This window comes from Schistocerca americana, chromosome 6, assembly GCF_021461395.2.
Source record: "Schistocerca americana isolate TAMUIC-IGC-003095 chromosome 6, iqSchAmer2.1, whole genome shotgun sequence".
Taxonomy (NCBI): domain Eukaryota; kingdom Metazoa; phylum Arthropoda; class Insecta; order Orthoptera; family Acrididae; genus Schistocerca; species Schistocerca americana.
The window spans coordinates 210,407,734-210,423,629 of NC_060124.1; the positions used below are offsets into that span (position 1 = coordinate 210,407,734).

General features: G+C 40.9%; 1 protein-coding gene across 2 annotated transcripts in view; it reads left to right on the top strand.

Moving 5' to 3' along the window:
- LOC124619315 (protein YIPF6) overlaps window positions 1–15,896 on the top strand; it is an 80,315-nt gene that overhangs the window by 3,490 nt on the left and 60,929 nt on the right. For both annotated transcript variants that reach the window (XR_006980068.1, XM_047145625.1), the window contains exon 2: window positions 2,484–2,603. Coding sequence is in view for 1 of the 2 variants with exons in the window: in XM_047145625.1 (XP_047001581.1) it covers window positions 2,484–2,603 (120 nt within the window). In the remaining variant the exon portion in view is untranslated. The remainder of the gene's footprint in view (window positions 1–2,483; window positions 2,604–15,896) is intronic.

Here is a 15,896-nt window from a genome sequence, read left to right on the forward strand (position 1 = left end):
ATTTTCAGCCCTCCATGGCTCTCATGTTTCCAAACAACAATGGAATTTTTGAGGATGACCTTGTGTCATGTCACTGGGCCACAGTTGTTTGCGACTGGTTTGGAGAACATTCTGGATGTTGAGTGAATAATTTGGCCACCCAAATTGTCCAGCATTCATTCCATGAAACATTTATGGGACGTCACTGAAAGGTCAGTTAGTGCACAAAACCCTGCCTATCAACACTTTCGCAATTATCTATAGCTACAGAGGCAGGATGGCTCAGTATTTCTGCAGGGGACTTTCAAGAACTTGTTGAGACCTTACCATATTGAGATGGTGCACTGCACTGGGCAAGAGGAGCTCTGACACTCAATCAGGAGATATCCCATGACTTTTGTTGCCTTGGTGTAAGCTTGCTGTTGTCAGTAGGGTGGGTGGCAAAGAAATAATTCAGCTGAAGTGAATGAGTAAAGCAAAGCTGACATTTTACTAGTCGTGCAGGGTTAAATCTGATTTTGAGACTAAAGTTGTTTCGGTAGGAATGAGGCTTCTGTAGGTGTAAGGATTTTAGAAGCTAGATTGACTTCAGTGGGGGGAACGTGATGGAGGTGCTCAGAAGCTGTGTGTTATATGAGAAAAGTTTACAGAGAATAAGTTAGAAAGATAGGGTATGGAGTGTTTAATGGGTTAATGGGCTTAAGGGGAGGATGTTTAGTTGGGAGTGATTGGTTCTTTGTTAGAAAGAGAGAATTCTGGATAAAAATAGGGCATAAGCAGCTAAGAGAGCTTCCTCAGATGTTAGGAATTTTATCCCAGCAGTTAGAGGGCAAATGCTCTGTTACAAAAATGGGATGCAGGAAATTACTGTCACAGTGTAAAATATTTTGTGAATGGAGTGAAACTGGTTAATTATGGTGATGTTGGACTGAATTATTGAAGCGATAGTGTGGAAAGGATAAGAACCATAGAAGTGTGCAAAAAATAAAGGACTCACATCCCTGCCCCACCACTACAATCCTCATCCTGAGTCCGGAGTAGGCCTACAGAGCTCTTATTCATTACAGAATTGTCATACACTAGTTCTCTGGGATATAAAAAGTTTCTTTTTCTGTAACTTATAAAATTTAGTCCCTGTGGCATGTATAGCCTATAATATTTAGTTCTTGTGGCATGACAAATCTCAAAACTGAACAATTCATTTATACGAAAAAATGGCTATTTTAGAGTCCCCCCCCCCCCCCCCCCACACATACACACACACATCACTCACATGCTCTGGATAAATTTCTGTAGTTGCCCATGCCAGGAACTAAGAAATTTGTGAAAGGACGGGTGGTAGCAAGAGATTCTGATTCTGATTGTTTTTGGAGATCAAACAGATAAGGTCATCAGTCTTCTATTTATGAACTTGTAGCATGCTGCCTGTGAAAACTAGGTCCACAACTTGTGTTATAATTAAAATAAATGGTTGTAGCTCCATCATAACTTGCATTGAGAAGTATCTTTTTTTATTTCTTGATGGTAACTAGTTTTGGACACCCGTGTTACTTTCAAATCATCCATATTGCAAGTGTGACAATATAGGCAATAGCCTGTGTACAAAAACTGTCCCTGCAGTGATGATCATACTAGCGCTATGGCTGACGCAACAACAGTAATTAGACAGCACAGGACAGATGTTAGAGAATGTCCATCCTACTTGGTCTAATTACTGTTGTTGAGTCAGGCATGGCATGGTGCCGCTTTGATCATCACGGCAGGGACAGTTTTTGTACATAGGTTATTGCCTGTATTGTTTCACGTACAATATGGATGATCTGAAAATGGACACAGCTGTCCAAAACTAGTTATCATCATGAAAAAAAAAAATACTTCTCACTGAACATATGAAAGGGCTACAATGATTTGTTGTAGTCTACCAGGATAGAAGCAGTGTACCCATTCTCTCTGCTTGCAGAGTAAATTCTGTGTGCCAATGCGAGAAAGTTTTCTGAATGTTTGTGTAGTGCATGTCTTAGGCAGAACATGGGAACCAGACCAGTATACACCTAGTGGTGCATGGGAATCTGCGTAAAAACCATAGCCAAGCTGACTAGCACATCGCCCCCTCATTGTTAATCCCCATCCCTGAATTGGTCATATTTACATGCGTGGCTTAGTGGTTGCTTCAAGATATAATATTTTTAAGTGTAAACCCATCAGGGAAAATACCTTCAAGCTACAGTGGGCTTTTTTCCTTCTATCTTGTGGCAGATCACATAATGTAATCCATGTGTTTTCATTTTGCTGTATGGTGCTATCTGTTCACTTTCTTTTGTGACATGTTCTATTATTCTCCTATTTAACATGTTGATTTTATCAAGTTTTTCTAGAATTACAAGAAACAGTATACAGTAGAAGTGAGTCCATTTTCCTCTCCTTCTGGTGTTTGTTTATGAGTCATTGAAAGGCATATGTAAAATATATCTTCTATGAAATTTAAAATTAAATGCTTGTTGCAGATGTACGATGACTTCAGTGGGTCTGTTGAAGGGGAAATGATAGTCCCAAACCAGCAACAGAACCAACAGCAAGGAAAACCTGACTTCAACACTTTAGATGAACCAATCAGGGATACTGTGGTAAGATGGCAAATGAGTTTCTTCTGAAACCAATGAAGAAACAATGCCTTCAGTTGACAAAATTTTTGTGTTATTTGTGGAATATCATAGAAGGAGTAGCTAGTAGTTTAAACTAGCCGTTGTCTGTCATGCCTCACTGAAAGCTGATGACCACTTTGTTACATGTATTAGTAATATGCAGTACACCCTTCAGTGAAGATTTTTGGATGTCAGGTAGTAGCTCTGTTAGTTATAAAATCAGATATAATAAATATCACAGGTTGAGACTTGCATGTTGGCAGTTGGGATGGGCGATATGGATGCAAAAACCAATATTAATAAAATTTACATTCTTTTATTATGAATTTGTTGTTCTGGGAACAGCAAAAGTCTGAATGTAACAATGAAAACAAACAATTTTTGGCAATGTAATGTAATTGGATGTTACTCGTGTCCTATACCACTGTAGTGCCCTTAGTGGCATTTTTATATATTATTTAAAATTTTGATTATACCTGTTATGTATTCAGGTGGAAAATGTTTTAATTGTGATTTTAATGTTTTGATTAGAACGATGACACTCAAATTTCCTTTTAAGCCCATGTAAGGTAACAGTTTCTTCTGAAGAAGGTGCCCATAGTTGGCGTTGAAAACTAGTTAAAGAATTTTAAATTCTATTTGCAACCGTTTGGCTGGAAATTTGTGACATTGTAATTAATTACGGTTGCTAATCACAGCCATGTTCAAAACATAAAAATATCTATTCATCAAGCAGCGGCACAACATGCACATAAAAGGAGATTATAATTTTACAAGCTTTCAGAGCCAGTGGCTCCTCCTTCTGACATAAGGGTTGAAGGGGAAGGAAGAGGGGTGAAGGAAAAGGTCTAAGTCTTTCCTTCTCATCCCGTCTGGTAAGTCTCCCCGACCCGCAGTTCTGGGTGTCTTTTCCAAAATTTATCCTTTTCCTAGACCTCCCCAGTCCTTTTCCTTCGCCCAGCTTCCTTCCCCTTCAGCCCTTCTGCTGGAAGAAAGAGCCACTAGCTCTGAAAGATTGCATAATTATGACCTTCTTTTGTGTGTGTGTGTGTTGTGTCATCATGTGGTAAGTAGGTTTTTTATATATCGAATTACATTAAAAGTTTGAATGTACTACACAAAATTTGCATCCATTGGGATATATTGTGGTCTCAGGTAGATAGATCCACTAGATGTACAGGGTGAATCACCTAAAACTTGCACCTCAAATATTGCAGAAATGGAAAGTGCTATTGATGTGCAGTTTTGACAGAACGGATTGGTAGCCCATCAACAGACAGTAATAACACTTGGAAAGTGTATTTTTTGTGCAAACATATATCTTTTTAAATGGATCAATGCTAACTGACATTAAAAGACTAAAAGCAGGGTAAATTAGGATATCAGTGGTGTTTGTTACAGGCTTCTGGTGTGAGTTGTTTACAAGATATTGTATTCTGAAAGATTTCCACACTGACTATTGTTTGTGGCATTCAACCTGCATAACTGCTAGTTACAATGTTGTTATGTTTGCTCAAAGCATGCTTGTGTGTTCCTCAAGTGCATTGCAACTTGCTAATCAGTCAGTGTGTGACAGTTCAAACAGTAGATCATGTGTGGGTGATGGGATTTACTAATGCAGAAAAAGCAGACATGCTTATTGTGTGTGGAGAGTGTAGGAAGAATGCAGTTCATTCTTATACAGTGTATGCAGCGAAATACTCCAATAGGTCTCAACAATCTTGGCAGTTACTTATCAACCTCTTCAACCAGTTTACATGAAAGTTAAGTGTAGCACTTAGACAACATAACAGAAGAAAACAAGTGACAACAGAAGAGAGGGAAATTAATGTTCTTGCTGCTGTTGCAGTTGACCCAAAAATTAGCTCCTGCACAATCACACAAGGAAGTGACATGAGTCAGGGGCAAGTGGCCTACGCATTTTCCATTGACATAGATTCCACCCCTATCACATCTCTCTCTCCATCAAGAACTGCATGGAAATGATTATGAGAATCATGTAAACTTCTGTACATTGTCATTTAGTTATGAAGCCACATTTACCAATCATGGCCAGGTAAACCATCAAAATGTGCACTGTTGGTCTGTTGACAGTCCGTATTGGATTCATCAGATGAAACATCAGTGTCCATGTAGTGTGAACATATGGTGTGGGATAGTGAACCATCAGCTCATGGGCCAATTTTCCATAGACCGAACACTGAACGCACACAAGTATTGCAGCTTCCTAACAGACCATCTTCTACAGATACTAGATGATGATCCTCTGCAGACTAGGATAAACTTGTGTACCAACACTAAGTACTACAGCATATCTTCATGAACTGCTTCAAAATCATTTGGATTGATGCAGAAGACCTCTATGTTGGCCAGCCTCTTACCCTGATTTGATGCCTGTAGACTTTTCTCTCTGGGGAAGGCTAAAAGATGCTGCCTACAAGGACATACCAACTACATTCAATGATATGCAATGACGTTTTACTGCAGCTTGCTCTGTAATCTTTTCTGAAATACTAGCATGTGTGCAGCCATTGTTCCGTACATGACTGGAAGCGTGTATTATCACTGCCGGTGGTCATTGTGAACACATCCTACGATGGTCAGGTGTCTTGTTACTGTTAATCCACGTGACTAGTGTATGCAGTTGTATTGTTCTTTAATGTGTGCTACCACAGTTATTGTACAAGTGTTAGTGTGGGAACTTCTCAAAATACAGGGTTATTACAAATGATTGAAGCGATTTCACAGCTCTACAATAACTTTATTATTTGAGATATTTTCACAATGCTTTGCACACACATACAAAAACTCAAAAAGTTTTTTTTAGGCATTCACAAATGTTCGATATGTGCCCCTTTAGTGATTCGGCAGACATCAAGCCGATAATCAAGTTCCTCACACACTCGGTGCAGCATGTCCCCATCAATGAGTTCAAAAGCATCGTTGATGCGGGCTCGCAGTTCTGGCATGTTTCTTGGTAGAGAAGGTTTAAACACTGAATCTTTCACATAACCCCATAGAAAGAAATCGCATGGGGTTAAGTCGGGAGAGCGTGGAGGCCATGACATGAATTGTTGATCATGATCTCCACCACGACCGATCCATCGGTTTTCCAATCTCCTGTTTAAGAAATGCTTCTGCTTTAGCCTTTCCCGTAAGATTTTCCAAACCATCGGCTGTGGTACGTTTAGCTCCCTGCTTGCTTCATTCGTCGACTTCTGCGGCTACGCGTGAAACTTGCCCGCACGCGTTCAACCGTTTCTTCGCTCACTGCAGGCCGACCCATTGATTTCCCCTTACAGAGGGATCCAGAAGCTTTAAACTGCGCATACCATCGCCGAATGGAGTTAGCAGTTGGTGGATCTTTGTTGAACTTCGTCCTGAAGTGTCGTTGCACTGTTATGACTGACTGATGTGAGTGCATTTCAAGCACGACATACGCTTTCTCAGCTCCTGTCGCCATTTTGTCTCACTGCGCTCTCGAGCGCTCTGGCGGCAGAAACCTGAAGTGCGGCTTCAGCCGAACAAAACTTTGAGTTTTTCTACGTATCTGTAGTGTGTCATGACCATATGTCAATGAATGGAGCTACAGTGAATTTATGAAATCGCTTCGATCATTTGTAATAGCCCTGTATTATATCTTGTAAACAACTCACCCTAGACTCCTGCAACGAACAGCACTGATATTCTAATTCACCCTACTTTTAGTTTGGTCATGTCAATAGGCACTGTCCCATTTTAAAAAAAAGTGCATGTTTGTACAAAAAATATACTTTCTAAGTGTTATTGCAATTTGTTGATTGTCTAACAATATGAACCCCTGACTATCAATCCATTCTGTGAAAACTGCACATCAATAGTGTTTTCCATTTCTGCAATATCTGTGGTGCCAGTTTTAAGTGATTCACTGTGTATATCACAATCCCTGGAAATTATGATGATGCCTATGTGGAGCCTTGAGCAGATGTTTGAATACATTCTTTGTGTATCTAGTAGAGTTCATAGTTGTCAATTTAGAGGCCAGGACATTAGCTACAATTGATTAGTATTCTTCTTATACCACAACTGAATGCTTCTGACAATGTCATGTGGATAGTTGAAAATATGGTGCAACTAAGACACAAATATCAAACAATGGAAAATCCAGGCTGGAATGTTACAATATTGTGAAAATATATTAAGACACAAATATGTATCTTGAAACTTTTTGAGAGAGAGAGAGAGAGAGAGAGAGAGAGAGAGAGAGAGAGAGAGAGAGATCCCCTTATTATATTTTCTTATCATCCAATGGCTCACTACCGCAAAGTGGTGTTCTCAGAATCAAATGTGTGTTCTTCAGTTTGGCTGTATTGCCACTGCTGATTTCTCTGTCCATTCCAGATGTACAAACCGAACATTTTCCCTAGAGTTATTAAATAACAATCAGAGGGTCACCAGATGAAGAATTTTTAATGGACCAAGCAACTTGGGTACAAACTGTATGGACAGTGAATTGCCCCATAACCAGGATTGGTCGGTTGTTGTAAATGACTAAATAATATCGAGAAAGTAACAATAGTGGAGATCTCAAAATGACGGCACATTTCTAGATTTATGATATGTGCCATTGTATCTGTGTAGGAGTTCATCTACATCTACATTTATACTCCGCAAGCCACACAACGGTGTGTGGCAGAGGGCACTTTACATGCCACTGTCATTACCTCCCTTTTCTGTTCCAGTCGCGTATGGATCGCGGGAAGAACGACCATCTGAAAGCCTCCGTGCGCGCTCGAATCTCTCTAATTTTACATTCGTGATCTCCTCGGGAGGTATAAGTAAGGGGAAGCAATATATTCGATACCTCATCCAGAAAAGCACCCTCTCGAAACCTGGCGAGCAAGCTACACCGTGATGCAGAGCACCTCTCTTGCAGAGTCTGCCACTTGAGTTTGCTAAACATCTCCGTAACGCTATCACAGTTACCAAATAACCCTGTGACGAAACGTGCCGCTCTTCTTTGGATCTTCTCTGTCTCCTCCGTCAACCCGATCTGGTACGGATCCCACACTGATGAGCAATACTCAAGTATAGGTCGAACGAGTGTTTTGTAAGCTACCTCCTTTGTTGATGGACTACATTTTCTAAGGACTCTCCCAATGAATCTCAACCTGGTACCCGCCTTACCAACAATTAATTTTATGTGATCATCCCACTTCAAATCGTTCCGCACGCATACTCCCAGATATTTTACAGAAGTAACTGCTATCAGTGTTTGTTACGCTATCATATAATCATACAATAAAGGATCCTTCTTTCTATGTATTCGCAATACATTACATTTATCTACGAGTATGTTAAGGGTTAGTTGCCACTCCCTGCACCAGGTGCCTATCCGCTACAGATCTTCCTGCATTTCGCTACAATTCTCTAATGCTGCAACTTCTCTGTATACTACAGCATCATCCGCGAAAAGCCGCATGGGACTTCCGACACTATCTACTAGGTCATTTATATATATTGTGAAAAGCAATGGTCCCATAACACTCCCCTGTGGCACGCCAGAGGTTACCTTAACGTCTGTAGACGTCTCTTCATTGATAACAACATGCTGTGTTCTGTTTGCTAAAAACTCTTCAATCCAGCCACACAGCTGGTCTGATATTCCGTAGGCTCTTACTTTGTTTATCAGGCGACAGTGCAGAACTGTATCGAACGCCTTCCGAAAGTCAAGGAAAATAGCATATACCTGGGAGCCTGTATCTAATATTTTCTGGATCTCATGAACAAATAAAGCGAGTTGGGTCTCATACGATCGCTGTTTCCGGAATCCATGTTGATTCCTACAGAGTAGATTCTGGGTTTCCAAAAGCGACATGATTCTCGAGCAAAAAACATGTTCTAATATTCTACAACAGATTGACGTCAGAGATATAGGTCTATAGTTTTGCACATCTGCTCGACGACTCTTCTTGAAGACTGGGACTACCTGTGCTCTTTTCCAATCATTTGGAACCTTCCGTTCCTCTATTGTCAATTGTTGTACTTGCAGCTTGATGTAAAGCTTTTATGACAGTGGTTCCCAACCTTTTTGAGGCCATTATCCCTGAGTGCAATCCGATATTAGACAATACCCCCCCTCCCCCCTGTTCCCCGCTCCATCAACAACATTAGTGCTGTTAGAATGGAAAAGAATTTTCTTTGAACACTTCCCTTTTTAAAACAACAAAAGATAAATGATATTTAGTTTTTGTAGGGGTTTTATTTAACCATGAACTAATGAGTCAATGAGACAATTGGCACTGTTTATTTCTAACAAGCTATGAAGCAATTCTCAGTGCATCATGAGCGCTACCTGTAGCTCCTCCTCAGAAAAGAAAGCTAACTATCCATATTGAAGCTAGACTCTTGTTACAGAAATATGCTGCCGCTCCACCAGTCTGTTCCTCAGAGGCACTTTCTTTACCCACACATTGAGCCACCATTCTGAAATAAGCCAAATTAAAATGTGTACACTATACTTACCATTTGTAGCTCACTTGATTGTTGGACTCCTTACTACACTGCATAAAGTGGAAGACTTTGTACTGTCAATGCTTTGTGCCTGACAACTGCCACTAACAACAACAATAACAATAGAGCAAAACTACAGAGGGACATTCCTGCTACCGGTAACATACAAAATTTTCTGGTGTGCCCTGCTGGAGCATTTGAAGTCCAAGTTGAACATAAAATAGGGAGATACCAAAGGGTTTCAGGAAAGATTGCTCAGCAGCCAAAGGGAGGTCAATAATCGCAAAAGCAGTATGTGTCAGTCTTAGTGGACTTCAAGAAAGCCTTTGATTCAGTAGACCTTGAAGTCCTGTTACACACCCTTAATTGTAACTGATGGCATTAATTAGAGCTACCTTGATGAATACAAAATCCAAGCTAAAGTTTCTGGGATGCCCTCAAAATTCGCTGAGGTCTGAACAACAGTCAGACAAGATGATGGGCTGCCTCTTATGCTTTTAACTGTGTTCTCACATAAATCATTAGGACTTGGTGAAAGAGATTGAAACCAAATATACCCCAGTGAAAATGGGAACTAAATCCAAGGGTATCACGATAGGCCATCTGTCTAGTTTTTCCTGATAGTACAGCTATTCTGTCATATGACATAGAAACTGCAAGGACTCAAATCAAACAGTTACAGGGAACCGCCGAGCAAACTGCCCTGCAGAAATCAGTTAAAAAACAGAAGTAATGACTAACATCAAAAACTGAAGTTTATTGAATTAGTTTCATATGCTTTAAAATTTGCTATTTGCATGAAAGATGACATTTAATCCCCACTTGCTTCACTTAATTACTACCGGGTGAAGATAACTAGAAATAGTTAGAATGATTCCGCAAAACCATATGCAAATTGCATTGTTGTGTTTTAAAAATGTAAGGTGGGCAAGTGATGTGGCTCTTACACTCAGTGTGGAGGGGCCACATTGGTTGCCACCTTGCATGTAGATGCATCAATGGTGTAGAAAAATTTAATTACCTGAGTGTCATTATTATGAAAAACGAACTAGATGGTCCCAGCAAAATAATAATACGAGGTCTGTTAGAAAAGTATCTGACTTTTGACCAGGGAAAGAAACTTGGCCGACCTGAAGTGTTGGACCCCTAATCACCCTCAAAGTACTTCCATTGTGACTCTACACACTTCTCCCAGATATGCTGCCAGTGTTGGAAGAATGCCAAAAAAGCCTCTTTTGGAAAGGAATTTAGCTCAGCTGCCATTGCTGCTATAATGCTCTCTCTTGTTTGTAACTTCCTTACAGTGGCCTTGTGAGTTGAGGGGGCAGCCAGAAGTTGCAGGGGGCCATATCAGGAGAGTAATGTGCCTGTTGCAGCACAGGAATCTTGTTTTTCGTCATAAATTCTGAAATAAGTGCAAGGAATGTGCTGGAGCATTGTTGTGATGGAGGTGCCAATTTCCTGTTGACCACAATCCCGGTATCTTGTGCCACACAGCAATATTATCCTTTTAATATTTTTTGGTGGTTGTTTGACCCTGTGGCGCATATTCGTGGTGTACTAAGTGCAAGAGTCAAGAAGAACAGTCAGCATCACTTTGACATTGCTGCACTCTTGGCAGGCCTTCTTTGGTCTTGTTGACAAGAAATGCTTTCACTGTGACAACTGGGGATTTGGTTACCAGGTTGTACCTGTACACCCAGGACTCGTCATCAGTGATTATGGTGTTCACGAAGTAAGGGTCACTGTTTATGGAGTCCAGCATGTCCTGTCAGACTTCAGCACACATTTGCTTTTGCTTCACCATCAGCAGCTCAAGCACGAGTTTCAGCGACTCTCTGTAAGGCTAAATCTTCAGTCACAATGGAATGTGCCGAAAAAGTGCTGGTGCCCACCTGTTCTACAATTTCTCTGATACCACATGAGAGTCCCTCATCATTATAACGTTCACTTTGGCAATGACCTGGTCATTTCGACATGTTGATTCCCGACTGGAGCTTGACTCACTATCCACCAATGTGCAGATGTCTTTAAACTGTTTTTACCACTCCTTAATGTGTGTAATGCCCATAGCATTGTCACCAAATGCAGCATGAATCTTCCGAATGGTTTCCACCTGGTGTTCGCCCACTTTCTGGCAATATTTGTTGCAGTAGCACTGCTACACTTGTTCTGTCATTTCTCTTGTAATGAGAAACCGATGCAAGCACTACACGCTACCTCACTCAACTGCTGCTTGCCAGCAACTGACACTATGGACAGGTGGGGAAAAATTCACACATGCACATGAAGGTTCAAGGTCATGCAAGTGCAATAGATTCAAATCCATCGGATATTCACAAAAATAAGTGAGGTCGGATGCTTTTCTAACAGACCTAATAATGATAATAATAATAATATTAATAATAATAATAATAATAATAATAATATGGTGTAGGTCATATAGCAATATAGTAGTCATTACTTAGTTACTGGTGTGTTGTTCTCTCAATTGGTTTGTTTATTGTTTTAGAGATAGTAATGAAGCAATTTCTAATCTATTGCGGGAACTACCTACAACTGGGAGAAGAGATTCTAATGAGAGATTTGACCTTACAATTTGCTTGTGTCTCAGTTATTCTGTCATAGATACATGGTAAAAAGTATGTCTGTAGTATGTGATATATGAGGAGGAGGATTCATTATGAATAGAAAGGTAAGACAGAGAGTGTGTTACTGAGAACAGTTCAATGGTAGGGTTGTTCTTACCAGAATTGACAGCAAACCAATGCCGACAGCGATAGTTCTGATGTCACAAGATGAAGATGTAGTGGAAGTGTATGGGGATATTGAAAGAGTAACACAGTACATAAATGGAGATGAGAATCTAATAATCAGGGGGACTGGAATGCAGTTGTAGGGAAAGAGTAGAAGAAACAGTTACAGGAGAATATGGGCTTGGGACAAGGAATGAGACAAGAGAAAGACCAATTGAGTTCTGTAATAAATTTCAACTAGTAATAGTGAATTCTCTGTTCAAGAATCACAATCACAAGAGGAGGAGGTATACTTGGAAAAGGCCGAGTGATATGGGAAGATTTCAGTTAGGTTACATCATGGTCAGACAGAGATTCTGAAATCAGATACTGTATTGTAAGGCTTACGTAGGAACAGATAAAGACTCAAATCACAATGTGGTGGTGATGAATCATAGGCTGAAGTTTAAGAGATTAGTCAGAAAGAATCAGTATGCAAAGGTATGCAAAGAAGTGGGATATGGAAATGCTAAGGAATGACAAGATATGCTTGAAGTTCTCTAAGGCTATAGATTCAGCAATAACGAATAGCTCAGTAGGCAGTACAGTTGCAGAGGAATGGACGTCTCTAAAAAGGGCATTCACAGAAATCGAAAGGAAACATACATACAAAGAAAGTAACTGCGAAGAAACCATGGGCAGCTGAAGAAATATTTCAGTTGATTGATGAAAGAAGGAAATACAAAAATGTTGAAGGAAATTCAGGAATACAGAAATGGAAGTCGCTGAGGAAAAAATAAATAGGTAGTGCAGGGACACTAAGATGAAATGGCTGCATAAAAAATATAAAGAAATTGAAAAAGAAATGATTGTTGCAAGCAGTGACTGAGCATATAGGAAAGCCAAAACAACCTTTGGTGAAATTTAAAACAAGGGTGGTAACATTAAGAGTGCAACGGTGATTCCACTGTTAAATGCAGAGGAAAGAGTGGATGGGTGGAAAGGCCTCTATAAGGGGGAAGATTTGTCTGATTTGATAGAAGAAGAAATGGGAGTCAATTTAGAAGAGTGAGGGAATCCAGTATTAGAATCAGAATTTAAAAGAGCTTTGTAGGACTTAAGATCAAATAAGGCAGAAGGGGTAGATAACATTCCCGGAAGTAGCAACAAAATGACTGACATCTTGGATATTCGGGAATCCAGCCGGATATTCGCATCGTTCTGGCACAATATTTCAACAGCGTGCCTCGCTGTCTTCTTCAGGTGCTACCTGAGACTGGTCCTTGGGTCGATCGAGTCCAATATTTATGCCTGGAAGGAGCTGGATGTTCGTCTTCGGTCCACGTCGAGTCAAGTGTTCCCTCTGTGATCCGCGCCCGCCAGACTCGGCTTCAATGTACACCACCAGTTGTGGATGTTCCAACTGCCGTCTGTGCCCGTTTTGGCCGTCCCCAACGGTTGTGGACGTCATATGAGGTGTGTCAGACCCGAACTTACAATCATAGTAACGGTCATGAGACAGCGTACCCAACATCTCAGTTCGGGTCTGACACACCTCAGATGGCGTCCACAACCGTTGGGAATGGCCAAAACGGGCGCGGACGGCAGTCGGAACATCCACGACTGGAGGTGTCCATTGAAGCCGAGTCTGTCGGGCGTGGACCACAGAGGGAACACTCGACTCTGCACGGACCGAAGACGGAACGCCCAGCTCCTTCCAGGTATAAATACTGGACTCGATCGACCCAAGGACCAGTCTCAGGTAGCACCTGAAGAAGACAGCAAGGCATGCTGTTAAAATATCATGCCAGAATGATCCAAATATCCGGCTGGATTCCCGAATATCCAAGATGTCAACAGATCACCAGGAAAGCATGAAGAATTACAACAAAATGACTATTCACATTGGTGAGTAGTGTGTATGAGCCTGACGACATACCATCTGACTTTCGGGAAAATATCTTCCACACAATTCCGAAGACTGCAAGAGCTGCCAGGTGCGAGAATTATTGCACAGTCAGCGTAACAGCTCATGCATCCAAGTTTCTGACAATAACAATATACAGAAGACTGGAAAAGAAAATTGATGACGTGTTAGATGACATTCAGTTTGGTTTTAGAAAAAGGAAAAGCACCAGAGAGGCAATTCTGACGTAGTGGTTATTAGTAGAAGCAAGACTAAAGAAAAATCAAGAAATGTTCATAGGATTTTTCATTTGGTGGTGTAAAATGGTGCAAGATGTTCAAAATTCTGAGAGAAAAAGGGGTAAGCTATAGAGAGAGATGTGTAATATACAATATGTACAAGAGCCAAGAGGTAATAGTAAGAGTGGATGACCAAGAACGAGGTGCTCACATTAAAAAGTGTGTAAGACAGGGATGTAGGCTTTTGCCCCTACTGTTCAATCTGTGCATCGAAGAAGCAATGATGAAGATAAAAGAAGGATTTAGCAGTGGGATTAAAATTCAAGGTGAAAGAATATCAATGATGTGATTCACTGATGACATTGCTATCCTGAGTGAAAGTGTAGAAGAATTACATAATCTGCTGCATGGAATCAACATTCTAATGAGTACAGAATATGGAACGAGAGTAAATCAAAGAAAGACGAAAGTAATGAGAATTAGCATAAATGAGAACAGTGAGAAACTTAACATCAGGATTGTTGGTAATGAAGTAGATGAAATTAAGTAATTCTGTTACTAAGGCAGCAAAATAGCCAATGACAACTGAGCAAGTAGGACATCAAAAGCACTGGCAAAAAGGGCCTTCCTGGCCAAGAGAAGTCTACTAGTATCAAACATAGGCCCTAATTTGATGAAGAAATTTCTGAGAATGTATGTTTGGGGCAAATCATGGTACGGTTGTGCAACATGGACTGTGGGAAAACCAGAACAGAAGATCTGAGATGTGGTGCTACAGACATATGTTGAAAATTAGATGGGCTGATAAGGTAAGGAGTAAGGAGGTTCTGCGCAGAATTGGAGAGAAAGGAGTATGTTTAAAACTCTGACAAGCAGAAGGGATAGGTGATAGGACATCTGTTAAGACATCAGGGAATGACTTCCATGGTACCAGAGGGAGCTGTAGAGAAAGACAGATTGTAATATGTCCAGTAAATACACTATGTGATCAAAAGTATCAGGACACCCCCAAAAAACATAAGTTTTTCATATTAGGTGCATTGTGTTGCCACCTACTGCCAGGTACTCTATATCAGTGACCTCAGTAGTCATTAGACATAGTGAGAGAGCAGAATGGGGTGCTCTGCATAACTCACGGACTTCAAATAGGGTCATGTGATTGGATGTCACTTGTGTCATATGTCTGTACATGAGATTTCCACACTCCTAAACACCCTTATACTTCGTACGTCGAGAGAAGAGCTCTGACAGCTGGCAGCGCAGTTACCAGTATTCGTCATGGACGGGCAGCGAGCCAGTAGCAGTCGCCCAGCACAGTAATATAAACAAAAGCTCACAATCTGATTAGCTGTTGTGGATGCACGAAGCACATGCGCTAAGGCCACGTCAACTGTCAGTGCTCTTCTCTTGCCGTATGCACTGTAGGTCAACTGTTTCTGATGCGATAGTGGAGTGGAAACCTGAAGGAACACGTAGGGCACAAAAGCATACAGGTTGGCCTCGTCTGTTGACTGACAGAGACTGCTGGCAGTTGAAGAGGTTCATAATGTGTAATAGGCAGACATCTGTCCAGACCAACACACAGGAATTCCAAACTGCATCAGGATCAACTGCAAGTACTATGACAGCTAGGCGGGACATGATAAAACTTGATTTCATGGTCGAGCGGCTGCTCATAAGCCACACATGACGACGGTAAATGGCAAATGATGCCTCGCTTGGTGTAAGGAGTGTAAACATTGGATGATTGAACAGTGGAAAAATGTTCTGTGGAGTCACACAACGTGGCTATCCAATGGCAGGCTGTTGGTATGGTGAATGCCCGGTAAACGTCATCTGGCAGCGTGTGTAGTGCCAACAGTAAAATTCGGAGGTGGTGGTGTTATGGTGTGGTCATGTTTCC